Genomic DNA, 18105 nt, shown 5'->3' on the forward strand with positions numbered 1-18105 from the left:
TTTTTTTTGTCGTATTATTAGATCTTGATTGATTGAGTTTAGACTCTGATTGGCTCATGATTTTATTTTTATTTTTTAAAGTTTTTTGTAATGTAATGTTTGGTAACTTGGTAAGGGGTTGTTTGATGGGTTAGAAGTTTTGACCAAGTTAATTTTTGATTGAAACTTGTTTCATTTTGCACATGACTCACTTTGCAAAATGACTTACCCTCAAAACAGTTTTTTTATAAATAACACAGACCACCTGATGACAATTTAAAGACCTTTTACTTAAATAGGCAATGTACTTATGTAGTTGGTCTTGAAAGCTCAAGGTGCTCATGCTTAAAACTTAAAGTTTGTTACCTATAAAGTTAAATTTTGTATTGATAGCTTGAAAGTTAAGTTTATAAAACTCATGTAAAGGGTAAAACTGTCATATTCAATAACCAACAACATACATTAACAATGAAAACCAAATTGGCTCAAACCCATTCATTATATATAATGAACCGATGTTAAAGGATATATATCATGCCATGTATCAATTTTTTCCCCAAACACTTGAATTCCAAAAACAGTTTGAGAACAAATTTTTTACTTATAAATAATGAAGGCAAACAAAGTTATATAATCAGCTAGTCTAGATTGAGTTCTAACAAAGCTATACCCGTTGACATGGACATGGACCATTGAAAAATGAAAAGAACTACCAACTCTTATTGGACCCGATAAGAACAAAACAAACAGCCCCTAAGACTATTAAACTGATTTATAAATTAGATTTTAGTAGAAAAATATAAGATAATTTATTGATAAGTTCATAGTTCTTTTCTTAAATAGTTTGTCAAAAATATCCTTAATATTAAAATTTAAACATGCTTCTATACACGAATCTAACTTTCCAAAAATATAAATTATATCTAATCAATTTACTCTTCTAGGCATGTAAAAAAGAAACATCGTCAAATGAGTGGTAAGTCGTACATTTTGTGGACATCCACTGTTTTCCTCCATGAGTGGCGCCGTTACATTCATGCATACATCGACTTTTACCATATACACATAACACACACATATATTATGAACTTTAGGATACGCGATAGCTATTGGAGTAATCTTCACAACCACCATTAATAATACTTATTAATTTTCCGTTCGAGATAAATGTTAACATGCATTCAAGTTGTATTAAAAAATATACATGGAATGTAAGGAATGTGTTTTAACTCTTTTTCTTTTGAAAAACTTTATTATTATTAATTAATGTAATATGATAAAAATTTATATCCCAAAACTTATTATAGTATTATTTGATATAATATAACATTAGTTTTTAATTATATAAATATAAACTATGTCATTTTATATTGTCATCTAGTTAGCTGTCATACAACAACTATGTTTTTTTTATTAGTATGACAATTGACAAACACAATAGTTTTAGAGTTTCTGTACGATAGAGAGTGATATTTTTGAACCGTTTCAATACAAGTCTTCATTGGTAAGCCATTGAATTTGATTATTTGAATTTTTAATTGTAGACGATTTGAATGATTTTAAATAAAGATGATAATATTCTGACAAGTTTATTGCCAAATGACTTGATTTGATTATATTTTATTCAAGTTAATTTATTACAGCTAAAATGGAAATGAATTCAAAATTATTTAAATGTGCTAAACAAATCTAGTTTTCCAAATAAACATTGGATCGTTATTGTGATCATATAGCTTTTAATATTGATAAACAAAATCAGTCCAAATTGGGCCGACTTCAACAAAACAATATTGGGAGAGACATTTTTTGGTATCCGACCCGGTGGAGGAGAGCTCCTCTCTTGGGTGATGATACTAAGATAAGAGGGAGTGGGTGCGGTCTAGGCCGCACTCCACCCGCCCACGCACACCGCCCCCTGGGTGCGGTCTAGGCCGTACTGCAGCCTTCCAGGGGTGCACTCCCTTTCTCTATCAAATGAGAAAAAATATGAGTTGGCATCTGCATGACATAGGAGGGAGTGCGGTTTCAGTGATACTACTCCCTACAGCCTAAGAAATCTTTCAGAACCACACCGTGCATCCTTCTTATGACCATCATTTGATTGAAACTCCTGATGTTTGAACTTGAGTAATCCTTGTGAAGTGGCCAAGTTTTACATGCTAATCCACAAAGTGATGTTATAAGTTTTGATGATTCTTTTTCCATATTTCATTCATATCGTCTCAACCCAAACATAACCTTATTACTATTATCTTTTTGGGTTAACTTGATACAATAATAATAATTTTTTTTTCACCCAATCCATCAAGGCATCAACATTACACCTACAACAAATGTTTTACCAAATTTACTCGTTAGTTTGTTAATGACTTTACACCTTACATAACATATATTTGATGATAGCTAAACATAAGACTATTCCGGTATCACACTATCACGTAGGAAAAAATTAAATACCGAAGATATGATTATGCAGTGTCGAGCGTGAAGGCTATTTAATAACTTCACGAGCCCCAAATCCGCATCCCCGCATTTAACACCTCCACTCCCAAAACCCCATCTCACTTATTATAATGTTTTCATTTATATTTTATTTTTACTAAAAAATAACTTTGATTCTTTTACAAGTATATTTTAAAAATAGTCATTTAAGTTGTAATAACGACATTTCAAGGATTTATTTTTATCTTTTTTTTGAACGGCCAATATTATATAAGCTAACCCAGAAAGCAAGAAAGCTTAAAGGGGAGCAGGGATTTATTTTTATCAAATATATAAACTAGGTTTATCACTAAATTTGAAAAAACTAACTTTATAAAAATGTCTTTAAGTTTGCAAACAAACCTATTTTATTTTTTAAAATAATAATCAATTCATTTGTCTCAGGTTCACACTTTTTAATTTTATGTTTTTGGCCTAGAATTTAAATTTTATTATGAATTTGGTTTGAATATTAAATTTTATTAGGAGTTCATCTAAAGTTTAGTTTAATTTACAAATTTATTTTTATACAACTTTTTAAAGATCTTTTTAGAATTTTTTTAGAACCTTATTTTTTAATTTTTTTTTCTCAATGTAATTTACAAATTTGTTTTTCTACAACTTTTTAAAACTTTTTTAGAATTAATCCATTCATTACAATTTGTCTTTAGTTTTTAATACAACATTTCAAACTAAATTTGAGATAAATTCCTGTTAATATATAATATGAGAACCAAATTGATAACAAAAGTTAAAATTTAGGCCACAAGTGTAATAAAGAAAGATGAATTGTTCAACTTTAGATAAAAGATAAATATAAATATAAACATAAACATGGTTAGGTTACCCTTTTAAAAACTAAAATGTGTTTACTGAGAACTTAAAGAAAAAATATAATCAATTTACGTGGTTTACACGATCAAAATGATTGGCTACGGGCAAACAAGAGAGAGATATTTTATTGGTACTGCTAAATTGCTTAGATATGCATTAGGGTACACAAATTCTCTCTCTCTCTCTCTCTCTCTCTATATATATATATATATATATATATATATATATATTATAATAATAATAATAATAATAATAATAATAATAATAAACTTAAATTATTACCAAAATCCTTTTGGGTTGCCCTCAAACGTAATAAAAGACTGAGATGCTATTTGGAGAGAGAGACTGATTTGTTAATTTATTATATGATTAATAAATTAATTAGAAATCAAAATAAATAATTTATTAATGTGATTTTGAGAAAAATATATTAATTCAAAATTATATTGTTTAGTTATAATGTTCAAAATATTGAGCATTGACCGATTCTAAAACATCCCTTAGGGTTGGACGAATTCTAGATTGGTTCTAGATAGTTTCTAAAGCTTTTTTTGGGCTCTAAGGAAATTTAGGGGGAAAGCAAAAGGGATAAGACTTATCCAAGAAAATCTGTCTTATCCAACCCCCACTAGTCACCTATATAAACCCTCATTGGATCTTTTCTTTTCAGCCATCATACCTCTCAAAGGAATTTCGAAATTTCTCTCCTCTCCCCTCTCTTTTCAATAGTCCCTAACTGCTAGGGTTTGGGTGTGAGCCATCAGAGGCACGTGATTTCTGGTGCTGGCTTTCTAAAGATCTACAAATAAGGAATTATAGTTTATTTACAATAATAAACTAACAAGTATGTTTTCTATTGGACCTTCTCCAATATCGAAAATAGCAACAATTTCAAAAATAGCAATGTACTTTAGGGTTATTGAATTCAAATTGTTGTTTGCATATCATAGTGAGAAGATATATCCTTTAGGATGTATGCGAACTTAGGATTTTATGTTTTCCGCCAAAAATATGATTTTTGTTATATATAAAACCCATTAATGGTATCAGAACGTATGTTCTTTGTGATCTTGCACAAGTTGAATAAGATTGAAAATCCTTTTGATGGTTTTCGATTTAGGCAAGGGTTTTAGAAACCCTAGCCTTGTCTTTATTTTTTTTTGAAATTGCTAGTGTTTACTTGTTTTTGATAATTAATAGTTTTAAATGCCTTGAAATTGGATAATTATTAATTTGGTAAATCCCAAACCCTAATTTCAAAATTAGAGGGTATTGGATTGGGATTAAAATTTATTTGATTAACTGATTAATAGTAAATATATTGTTTAATACTTACTGGTTTATTTAAATTGAATTATTTTTACTAATTTCGAAATTTGTAAATTATACCTAATATTTTGAAAAAAAAGTTTTAAAGTACACCTTATATATAATATTAAAAGTTAGTTACTATATATTTAAGACTAAGTCAGTCAGATCTTTAGTATGCCTCATTCATGAATCTGAACTATAAGGGGACATAAGGAAACTGTCTATAAAATGGACGTTGAATGGGTGTCCACTCTCACCCACCACTTCCTTGTTTGGTGGAGGGTCGTTAGCAGAACGAATATGATAGGACATTAACTTCATTAAAAGTATAACACTATTAAATTAATTAAACTACCTTTTATTAAATCCTACTTTATGTTACTTTAGGAAAAATATGAAAAGTATCATAGTCCATAAAATTGCACATTATACTTTATAGTAGTTAGTAGAGCGCGTGTGGTTAACCGGTACACTAATAGTGACTATAAAGAGTAATAATGGTCATCTCAAAAATTATCATTGATTAATGGAACACGTGTGGTTAATCGACACATTAATATAAGATGATAAATGACATCGAGAGTGCCAATCATATTTGTATGGTTATTCACATCTTGTTTGTGATCCTCGGTATCCCAGTAACAGATAGTAGATCATAATCTGAGTTTAAACATGTCATTGATATATTCAATGAATCTCAAAAGATCTAGGAATTTCATAGTTCAAAATTGGTAAATTGCTTTTACCTACCTTCATAAATTCGCAATAAGATTACGACATCCCTCTTCTCAGTTGTGAATTTTTACTTTGGATCTTAACCTTAATCGTTTATTATGGGTTAAATATTAAGGATAATTATCATCTAACTAAAACTACCTTCTTTCCTTATAGATGTCTACTCCTGGTGATGCTTCTGCTCCATCGTCGTCTACCCACCATTAGGGCTTCTCCCTACTCTCTATTGTGTCCAAGGTGACATTCACCAACTCCAATGATTGGATGCGTAACATCAAGATGGCGCTTCAATTCAAGGGTAAAGAATATGTATTTAAAGAAAAACTCATTGAAATCAATGAAGCCACTGCTACTGCTGAACAACTAGCCTCCTACAAGAAACACTACAACGATACAACAAAAGTTGCTTACATCATGGTCGCTACAATGGTTCCTAAATTGAAAAGGTTCTATGAGGAGTATTGACCATATGAGATGAAAAATGACCTAATGGAAAAATACCACAAGAGAGATCGTCAAGAGAAATATGAAGTGGTCAAGTCTCTTATGGATTGCAAGATGCAAGAGGGAGAGTCTGTGTGAAAACACGTATAGAAATTGCAAAGATACGTGGAACGCCTTGTTAGGCTTAATGGGAATTTTGATGAGGAGTTGGCCATTGACATGGTCTTGAACTCCTTGCCAAGTTGTTATAATCAGTTAATATTGGCTTATCATTTGAACAACATAGAAACCACATTGGCCCAACTCCACAAATTACTACAGACTGCTGAGTCGGGAATGAAGGGAAAGAATTCGACCCCTTCAACTAATGCTCCCTTTCTTGCCATTGGACAAGGCAAAAGGAAGAAAGTGAAGGTTGCTCCCAAAGTTAACTGGAAGAAGCCCAACTTAAACATTCCAACTGTTAGTGACCCCAAAGAGGCCACTTGTTACTATTGTAATGACAAGGGCCATTGGAAGAGGAACTGCCCCAAGTACTTGCAAGACATCAAGGATGACAAGGTGAAGCCATCGTCAACAGGATGTGGTTTTTACATTTGTTCTGAATTGCAGGGGCTAAAAGAACATGAAGAGGTGGAGCATGGGATCATGAATATGATCATGGGAAATAGGCGATCTTCTCTTGTTACCAAGATTGGGACTTGTCATCTTGTGCTTAGTAGTGAAGTTAGTTCAGATTTGATAAATTGTTGCTATTCGTCAGAAACGACACGAAACATTATTTCATTTCATGCATTGTTTAGATGTTACTCGTTTAATGATTTGACTGGATCAATTTTGGTTTATAAAAATGGAATTTTTATATTTGAAGCATTACCTTGTTATGATGTGTATGAAATAATGACTTGTGTTGATAGCTTAAGCAATAGTGTATTTCACATTGATTCGTCTAATGGTTTAGACAACGCACACTTGCGGCATTGTCATGTTGGACCCATTAACAAGAAACACATCGCCCAAATCCAATATGATGGAGTGTTGGAATCATTTGACATAAGGCTAGATGATGAATGTAAGTCTTGTCTTTTGGGAAAGATGACAAAATAAACTTTCACCGGATCTTGTGAAAGAGGTGAAAGTTTGTTAGATCTCATACACAGAGATGTGTGTTGATCCTTTAGATCCACCACAAAGGAAGCTAATCGATTTTATGCGACATTTACAAATGATTATAGAATATATGGTTATATATACTTGATCAAACATAAATAAGAAACCTTTGAAAAGTTAAAAGATTTTAAACATGAAGTCGAGAATCAATTAGGCAGGAAGATAAAGATGCTCCGATCTGATAGAGGATGAGAGTATCTTAGTATCGAGTTCCATGACTACCTCAAGGAATGTGTAATAGTTTCACAGTTGAATCCTCCAAGGACACCACAACTTAATGGTATGGTTGAGAGGCACAATCAGACCTTGTTGGACATGGCTCGTTCCATGATGAGTCGAGCCAATATTTCCATTTCCTTCTGGGGGCATGCTTAGAGACAGCTGCCCATATCCTCAATCTTTTCCCTACTAAAAAGGTTTCAAAACACCTCACGAGATGTGGACAAGGCTGGTTCCCTCGTTAGCACATATCAAAGTTTGAGGTTGTAAAGCTTTTGTTATACGAGAGATTCATGACAAACTAGAAGCTAGACGTGAGATATGTATTTTCATTGGCTACCCACAAAATTCCTTTAATTACTTGTTCTACAGGCCTAGTGAAAATGTGGTCTTTATAGCAGGAAGAGGAGTCATTCGCGAGACAAAGCTCATATGTAAAGAGGACAGTGGGAGTACTATTGAAATTGAAGAAATTTAAGGGTGAACCAATAAAGGAACCTTAGATGATACTAGCGGTCAAACAGAGGATGAGACTCCTACTGAACCCGGTGACATTCATTACATTTTAGACGTTCTTGTAGATTTAACATGCCACCTATGTTCTATGGTTTCCATATAACGTCAGATGGTGATATGTTTATCAGTGATCAAACACTGATACATTTGGATAAGCCAGCTAACTACAAGGAAGTAATGGCAGGCCCTGAGATAGACATATGGAAAGATACAATGGATAGTGATATCAAGTCTATGTATGTCAACTGTGACATCCCTATTTTTCACGGCCAGAAAACCGATTTGTTTATGCTTTATTTTAAAATCAGAGTAATCGTTTAAAGAAAACTGTAGCGGAATTTGTTCCCAAAACAAAATGTGATAAGAATTTATCAAAGCATTTCTTTAAAGAAATGAATTTTCATTAGATAACAAAATCTCGGGATGTCATGTTCCGATACAGACCAAAAGTATAAACAATATAAAATAGACCTTACAACAGTTATTTATAACTACTAATCTATAATCCAAAATCTCTCGTCATGTCAACCAACTTATGCTCTTGTGCCACTACCTATGATACAATAAAAACTGAGTGGGTCAAGCTTGGGAGCCTGATGAGCATATAGGCTTTTCAACCCACAATAATATAATCAACCCAATTACCCATCCTCATTATCTTTTTTATTTCTTAAGGATTTACCGTAAGAATTAACTATCCTTTATTCATTCGTTCCTAAGGATTGACTTAAGGAATTGGCACAAAGTCCATTGTTGCCCGAGGTTCCTATAACAAACACTAAATCCATAGTTGCCAAGGTTTGTCTATACAATGCTAAATCCATAGCTGCCAAATTTCATATATACAATACTAAATCCATAGCTATCAGGGTTTATCTATATTGTACTAAATCCATAGCTACCATCATATTATTATAAGAAACTAAATCTATAGCTGCTAGGGTTTTTAGAGTACACCGGTGAACATCTAATCCATAACACCTACAAGTTGCGAGCTTGCTAGTGTTCCACAAGACTGTCTAGAATAGTCTGTGGTTGTCATCTCTACTCTGGTGAATGACGGGGGCCATCGTTTGGGTAAAGGTTTCACTCATTTTCACCTGTCACCCTCATCTCATGATCTATATCATCTTTCGTCTCATACTCAAACTCATCTTTCATCACACACCAACTATATAATCTACCCATGTTCTACCCAAAATATTTGTAGATATAAATTACATATATAGTCTAAATCATTTAAAAACCTATATAAAACATTCATTTAACAACCATCTCAAGTAAACAAACAACGTATAAACACATAGCACGTATTTCATAGCAAATAACTCATATCTATGCGGTAGAAGAAAGTAACTACACACTCACTTGATTAGATGATGCACGGACAACACTACGGCTCTTCAAGTAGTAATGCTCCGGTGAAATCGGGATATCTTCACACACCGGGTTTCTCGCGGGCGGAGCTTCGGCTTGAAATTCTTTTCTTCTCGGGATCTTCGGGGCTTTGGGACTTGCTTCGAGTCTCAGGATGATATCGGGGCTTCAGGGGGTTAAAATTAGGCTTAAAGATGAGTTAAGTAGGAGAGAGGTTAAGGAGTTAGCAGCCAAACCCGACGGCCTTCGGTTTGTATTTATAAGGCTGATTTTTTGATTTTCACGTCGTGAACCATCATTTCATGTCGTGGCCTTGGACGTCATCGGGTGCGTAGTCGCAATGTTCAGTTTATCATGCTCTAGAAGACGTCAGCACTGAGTTGACGTTGTGAACTCTGACACAGTGGTGGGGTTCGCTCCCCGAACTTCATAAATTCATAACTTTCGCATATGAGTTCCGTTTTCGACGTTCTTTATATCCAAACGTAGGTGAGATTATTATCTACAACTCTCATTTAGACTCCTTTGGCTAATTTTGACTGTAAAATTTTATTATATTATTTTTAGGAGGCCGGGACAGGAAAACTTCGTTATAAACTTATAACTTCTTCATCCGACTTCCGTTTTCGTCTGTCTTTTTACCGTTGAACTACTATCGATGAGATCTTCGATTCTCATTTAGATTGTTTCTGCTAGAAATCCCTCGATCTCATATTCAAACTTCGGGTTGCATACTGCTAAGCTGAAACTTAGAAAAATCATAACTTCCTCATACGAAGTCAGATTTGGACGTTCTTTTTATGCACACTCTCGGTTTAACGTATTCTACGAATTTCATTTAGATCGCTAAGGCCAAATATTGCTCTAACGTAAATTCACTATTTACGTCGCACTGTGTCATGTTGGTTCTGTCGCGAAACTTCGATGAGTCATAACTTCTTCGTTATAACTCGAATTTCGGCATTCTTTATATGTACGGAATCCTTGTAACATATACTACAACTTAGTTAAGATTACTCCTTCTAAATAATCTTCCATTAAAAAGTCATTTTTGACGCTCATTGTCTCTAAATGGACTAGACCTAATCTACGGGCGTTGCAACAACTAAGTTTGGAATTTGGTTGATCAATAACTTGGTCGAAAGACAGCTGGTTACAAATAGATCTTCAAGAAGAATAATGACATGGATGGAAATGTGTAGACATTCAAAGCACGACTGGTTGTGAAGGGATTTATTCAAACCACATGGATTGACTATGATGAGACCTTCTCACAAGTGGCCAAGATAAAATCTATTAGGATACTGCTTGACATAGATGCCTTTCATGATTATGAGATTTTGCAGATGGATGTCAAAACCACTTTCCTTAATGGGAAGTTGGCCGAAAATATTTACATGGGTTAGCCAAAGGGTTTTGTTGATGCAAAGTTTCCCAATAGATTGTATAAGCTTGAGAAATTCAGCAAGTGTCTCGCAGTTGGAATCTTTGTTTCCATGTAAAAGTCAAAGAGTTTGATTTTTCTAGAAGGTTGAGTCCTGCGTGTATATTAAAGCTAGTGGGACTATAGTAACCTTTCTAGTATTGTTTGTTGATGACATATTCCTCATGGGAAACGACATTCCAACTTTCCAAGAAGTGAACTCTTGGCTTGGAAAGTGTTTCACTATGACGGATCTAGGAAAGTTATCCTATATTCTCAGGATAAGAATTTTGAGAGATAGAAAGAGAAGACTAATTGAACTTAGCCAAAGTACATACTTGGACAAAGTACTAAAATGATTTAGTATGGAAAATTACAATAAAAGAGAGCTACCTATTCAAAGCAATGACAAGTTGAGTAAGACTCAAAGCCCAAGTACAGATGAAGAGATAATTGATATGAGTCGAGTGCTTTATGCTTCATCGGTAGGATCGATCATGTACGCTATGAGATGTACTCGCCCTGATATGTCCTTTGCTTTATGCATGGTCAGTCGCTATCAGGGAAATCCTGGAATAGCTTATTGGACAACAATTAAGAATATTCTCAAGTATCCGCAAAGGACAAAGGATATGATTTTAGTCTTTGGAGGCAGTAATACGTTGAGAATGAATGGGTACAGTGATGCCATATTTTAGACAAACAGGGACAACTTTCATTCTCAATTAGGCTGGGTGTTTCTATTAAATGGTGGAGCAGTTAATTGGAAAAGTTCCAAGCAAGACACAGTGGTTGATTCCACGTGTGAGTTAGAGTACATAACGGCAAGTGAAATATCAAAGGAAGCAGGTTGGTTGAGGAACTTCATCGAAGATCTTGGAGGAGTTCCAACCATTAAGGAACTAATGGAAATTTTCTGCAATAATGAAGGTGCGGTTTCTTTAACTAAAGAATCAAGAGATCATGGAAAATCAATACATATCGATAGGAAATACCATTATGTCAGACATAGAGTAGAAGAAAGTCACCTCATTGTAAAGAGGGTATCATCAGAAGAGAATCCTACAGATCCTTTGATGAAGGCTCTGAATAGGGTTAAACACAATCAACATGCTAGAAGCATTGGATTAAGAGGTAATATTAGTCTTAGTAGTTAGATGAATAGTTTGAAACTTGTAACATAATAAATGTAATCGAATTTTGGTGATTAAATAATAGAGATTATTAATGAGTATGTTTACTTCCTTTGTCAATTATTTATTCTTGTGTTTCATTTTGCATGTTTTACTTCTCGAATAATTTAATTATTCAAATTCCACACTTGCTTATACTGTGGGAGTAAGTAGTAAATTAAGTCTATTATGAATTGGATTGTAGATTTTCTAAGGAATTAGACATATCAATTATATTGCTGTAACATTCATGAGTACTTACAAACGGAGATTTAAGTATTAGATAAACCCACGCTCAGAGAATTACTTCATGGATTATGTCATGAGTAATTATGAGAAGATAATATATTATATTCGTGAAACAGAGATATGAGTTTTTACTTACAAGTCGGCTGTGCATTGGTACTGTGAAACTGCATTATTAACATGACGTTATAAAACACAGTGTCATGTATGATTTGGTGAGTAGAAGATACAAGCATATAAGTAAAAGTTCATTCATTCCTTTTTCCTAACAGGAAAAGCGATATCTTTGGGACCCTTAGTGATTTCGTGTTGACTTATAGTGCTAGGCCCAACTTGGACTCAATTGATGTGTTCAATTTGAAGTCTTATATCATCATCACAAATCAGAAATTGGGAAACAAAACTTGGACAATGAGATTGATTATAATCCATGTCTCATGTCTATATTATATCTAGTAGAATGGAGGAATATTTGATCACTTATCTAAGTACCAATGTATGTTTAGATCAGAGTTCGACAGTTGCTTAGGAAAGCACATGAAACGTCCGAAAGACACAAGCCAAAATTTTCGTTTGAAAATATTACTAAAACCATAATATTCAACATCATATAGAAAAAAAACCATAAGTCATGTATCTCAAGATATTATAAATATGTCTCATATCACATCAAATGTCAAATCATGTCAAATATCATAGTCTAACTCCCAAGCTAAAACTGTGGTGGGTGTTAATCATGTCAAATATCAGAGTCTAACTCCCAAGCTAAAACTGTGGTGGGTGTTATGCCATCATCCCGAGCCCTTTCCCTTGCTAGCTGAAGTACCTGAAACCAAAACTGAAACTGTAAGCACGAAGCTTAGTGAGCTCCCCAAAACTACCACATACCATACAATAACATATAAAGCACATATTGGGCCTTGACCACTGCATCAGATCGAAGCCGGAAACTAACTAGGGCCTTGCCCTCTGCATCAGACCGAAGTCCGAAACTGACTAGGGCCTTGCCCTCTGCATCGGACCGAAGTCCGGAACTGACTAGGGCCTCGCCCTCTACATCGGACCGAAGTCTGGAACTAACTAGGGCCACACCCTCTACATCAGACTGAAGTTCGGTACTGAGTGAACATAGCATAACATAATCATAACATATAACAACAACACATATACTACATACTGCATCGGACCGCAGTCCGGAACACATAACACATAGACATGCCTGAATCACAAGGACATCAAGCATACTAAACTACTTCTCGGGACCACTCCAGCATCGGACCGCAGTTCGAAACTACTGCTATCTAAACGGGATAGTATTGTGGCTGTAGGCCCGTTCCTACTGGAAGGAAACTCACCTTGAAGAACCGATCGCTGGAAATCCGAGTGAAGGATCCCTGGCTGCTGTCCCGGCTGCTCTCCGGTTATCATGACTAGTAAAACACTTAATAAAAATGAGGATCCTTCTATGGGTGAAATGATTATTTTACCCCTGCTATGGTGTGGGTCCTAACCAAGGACCAAACCCTTTACTTCTTTCTAAGTCCACTAATGGCCCAATTTTCTAAATTGGGCCCAACTCATATGGACCTACTTAAGCCCAAAATGCCTTTGGCCCATCCTCTGACTCTTGCTGGCCTACTAAGGCCAAAGGTCCAAATACGACCCATACTGAGGCCCAAATACCTAAGGTCCAAACTGACTGAGTTATGCGGGGAGTACTCCGAAGTACGCTTAGCGTAACTGTTCGTTGGCGGGTATGCTGGGCGTACTCCCATTTACGCTCAACGTAATTCCCTGTTAAGTCCTTTCTCTATTAAGTGCTTAATATTTCAAGTCAGAAGCTACAAAATTAGATACAGGTCTTATTCCATGCCTTAAACCATAAAGTTGCTTACTTGATGACTTACATGACTCACATAAGCTCAAACTTTAAAAACAATAATCTATTTCCATGGAAGTGGCTAGATCTCATGCATGGCTTCATGAAAGCCTCAAAGATTGAAACTTTATTGCTAAGAAAGTGTTTTGATCCTCAAGGATGGCAACCTCAAGCTCAAAAATGGATTCAAAAGATCAAGGTCCAACCTTTGGACCTAAAGAGGTCTAAAACTCTCAAAACCCTAGATCTAGAATATGAGGAAGAAAGTTAAGTGCTTTATACCTTCTTTTGTGACAAAAAGGTGAGCTTAGTCCAAATCCTTGAGCTCAAGCTTCTTCTCCAACCTTTCCTTTCCTTCTTCACAACTTTCTACCACTAAAAACACTCATAAAAGGAACTTCACACAATGAGAAGGGGTAAGAACGAGTTAGGGTTTCCTTGTAGGTGAGGAGGCTGATAAGAAACCGGGGAGGGGAGGGAGGCTATAATGGGGTTTATATAGCTCTTGAACCCTAAATTAAGGTTTTCCTTATCTGTTCACGTACGTTGCGTGTACACTTTGGTACACTGCGCCTACGTGTGTACACTCCCGATTCTAATCGCGTACGCCCAGGCTACGCCCAGTGTAAGTCATCTGGGCGGCCCAAGCCTTTGGTCCAAGTGCATAAGTCCAATCCAATACTCCTATTATCCATACTTGACCCAATTATAATTTAAGAAAATTAAATAATTAATACCTCGAAAGACGATCGTTACAGCACACTTTGTTGTTTAATTTGGAAGTTGTAATTTAGTTAAAGACTTATCCAAGTGGGAGACTGTTGGAGTATGTGTCTAAACCATTAACTAAATTATTATAAACTTAAATTATTAGCAAAGTCCTTTTGGGTTGCCCTCAAACCTAGTAAGAGATTGAAATGCTGTCTGGAGAGAGAGACTTATTTGTTAAATTATTATATAATTAATAAATTAATTAGAAATCAAAACAAATAATTTATTAATATTTTTTTAGAAAAATATATTAATTCAAAATTATACTGTTTAATTATAAATTAATTAGAATCAATTTTGAGATTAACTGAAATAATTAAAAGTGGAAGGTCTAAAGGTGAAATGTTCAAAAGATTGAGCAACATCAGCTGTAGTCTTACCTTTATACCTATAATCATCCCTTTTACAAGCTCACTGTAAGAATGAACATGATTAGTTGTCATAAGTAATAAATTACCAATTTGGTTACTTCCAGCACCGGAAGACCCAATGCTACAAGAATCATCATCCATTAGAAACCGATGAATGCTATTTTCCCTAACACTATTAACAACAAACAATTGTACCCTATTAGGAGATATACTACTAACAAAACTAAAAAGTATTTGACATCACTATCGTCAAGAATCTGTATAATTATATTTGATCAAGGACATTAAAAAGGTAAACATATGTAATTAGTGTGTAACATGGATTTAGAAGTAACCAATGTAATTAACCCATCGAAGTTGATCTCACTGGTTATATTTACACCAAAACATGTGTAATTTGGAACAATATACTGTATAAATCCCTCGATATCATATCATTGCCCTTCACTAGAAACTGACACAAGAAAAAAAAAAAATCTTTATACATATTCATTTATTGAGTATATGAAAACAATCAAAATAGGGTTTCAACAAGGGAGGAATAAAGAATACATACATATACACTAATTTTACCTCTTTTGAACACTATTCTTGAATGCACAATTTCAAAATACTATCAAGAATACATTTTTCTAGTCCAGAATATCAGATTTCAGACCCTATACATACCAACTATCAACTTTGAAATAAACATAATCATTTTGAAATACTATATTCTAGAGTAAATGGTCATTATATATATAAAAGATGATTATTATTATCAAATTATTCATTTATAAGAATTAGATTACTCAATTTCAGTAAAACTAAAAAATCGAATATGTGAATAATACTTAATATTACAAAATAATCAGACATAAAAAAAACATCAACAACCCAGCTATATATAAAAAAACCCAAATTATTCATTACATTTAACACCTCCCCTGCCATAGTACCATACTACCATTCCCTTCCGTCAAAGCTATCAACCCATTTCACAATCACATTCTGGACTGCCTGTTATTGTGAAATCATGACCACCAAATCCCCAATCTTCCCCATTCATGAGCCTCAACACTTCAGTGACTATGGCTTCGACCCTCAAATCGACTACTTTCAGGTTCCCCTTTCTCTTCATTACTTTCAACAATGGCACTCAAATCCTTGCTTAACAGTCTCTGTTCCAATTCGCAGGTGTTGGAAGAAGCCAGGAAGCATAAACGCGAAACTTACTCGTCCAGATCCGCCATTGACAACGTGCATTTCAAGCTTCAGAAACCCATCTCCAAAGACGACACCAGCAAGAAGATAAAAAAGACCCGTAAACGTTGGTGGTGGAAGAGCGCCCTCCACTTCTTCAAACGCAAACGTACTTCCTCCTCCGACTCATCTTACAACAATCTCCACTGCGTCTACAGCGCCGCCGGCGGCGGCGGCGGCGGCGGAGGAGTCCGTGCGATGTCTGGACCGGTGTATTTGACGGATAGCAGAAACGGGTCTGCCACTCTTTACCACCGTACCTCCACCAGCCGGCCGTCGTCCGGACCACTCGCATCTACACGAAAAGGTGATATCGATATACCCTACATCAGTCTCACTGAACTCAACATGAATCAGACCCACAAGATCTCAGGCTCCGCCATGCCCATTTACTTGGTCACTTAACGACTTCAATTATTCAAGCATTCAATTGCATTTACTTTTTCTTTTACGCATTAAAAGAAATGATGAAAGGTAGTAAAGATTAGTTGGAAAAAATGTGTTCCTTTCTGTGTTCATTTATCTCTTTTGCAGAGATTCGCTTTACTGTTAATCGAACCCACGATTTGACCAATTCGTTTTTGACCAGTTTGTTTGGATAATTTCTTGGAAGAAGTGTGATGAATTGTATCCGTTGGTTTAAGTGATTACTATTTGTCCATACATGAATGAATATTTAGTATCAGTGTGACTTCAATGGAATTTGGCAGAAAAATGGTCTGGACATTTCTTGATTTCTTCGTACCCTTACAAGAAACATGTTCAAAACGAAAATTGAGGGGCCATTTAATTTTAGAGGAAGAGTAGGCATATGGTAGGGCTAATGTTCATCTTTTATTTCAAAACGATATCCACTTATATAATATTATTATCACTATGCAATTTAAAAGAAATGGAAACTAGCATAAAAACCCTTAAATTTGTGTTAACCAATAAAAAAGCCAAAAAAGTAAAATTTCGTATAAAAATTAGGGAAATCTCCAGAAAAAGTCCTAAAATTTTAGTCTAATTTATGAAAAAGTTTCGAACTAATTTTTGTTTACAGAAAAGCACAGAATACCGGCTAAAACTTCGAAAAAACCATTTTTGGCCGATTTCGTAGATTTAGCTGGTATTCTGTCCTTTTTCGTTAGTTTGCTCAAAATATTAGGATTTTTCTGAAAATTACCCGATAACCAAAATATTAGGACTTTTTTGAAAATTACTATGGAATTAATGGATGTTATTATTAACAAATCATTTATAAACATAATTTTTTTTATTATAAACAAAGGAAATACATTTGTTGCTAATTTCTAGGAATTGAATGATCGACTATATATTTCTCTATTGTTTGTTGACCACTTCAAAATCTCTATGTTCCTATGTATCGTTGTGTGTGTTATAATGAGAAGTACTCTGTTAGGCGTGACCAATAGAAGAGTTGATAATATTTATTAATACACAATCAATAAGTGCTAGGCATGATGCTATACGATCACATGTTATTAGAAAATATCATTACACGAACATATACATCTTTCATTATGTTCTTTAACCTAACTACCACCTAACCTCCAAACATTACCCGGTAACAACCATAAAATTACACACATCTATGGAGAGTGAAAAGTAAACTTTGAATAGCAATTTAAATAGATAATAACCCTTCACTTGTTTCCATATAAATTATCATTCATGGTTCACTTTTTATATTTTATAGATGTGTGTTAGCTGATGGTTATTAGCATGTAATGTATGAAAGTTAGTTTGTAGTTAGGTTAAACAACATAAGATGAACACCAACATTAGAGGAATGCTAACTAAGTTCATCTCACCATCATACCCACAACAATGTATAGAAAGAATGTAGAGAGTTTAAGTGGTCACGAAGCAATAGAGTACTTAGACCACCAATTTATTCCTAAAATTAGCAATAATCGTATTTCTTTTTTT

At 34.4% G+C, this 18105-nt stretch overlaps 1 protein-coding gene across 1 annotated transcript; it reads left to right on the forward strand.

The window, feature by feature from the left end:
* Positions 1-15828: 15828 nt before the first annotated feature.
* Positions 15829-16833, forward strand: LOC145034718 (uncharacterized). The gene is made up of 2 exons (XM_078983217.1): positions 15829-16030; positions 16105-16833. Exons 1-2 carry the CDS (start codon positions 15944-15946, stop codon positions 16573-16575), a joined length of 558 nt encoding a protein of 185 aa, XP_078839343.1. The 5' UTR covers positions 15829-15943; the 3' UTR covers positions 16576-16833.
* Positions 16834-18105: the final 1272 nt, after the last annotated feature.

This window comes from Lactuca saligna, chromosome 3 (genome assembly GCF_052625555.1).
Source record: "Lactuca saligna cultivar CGN05327 chromosome 3, ASM5262555v1, whole genome shotgun sequence".
Lineage (NCBI taxonomy): Eukaryota > Viridiplantae > Streptophyta > Magnoliopsida > Asterales > Asteraceae > Lactuca > Lactuca saligna.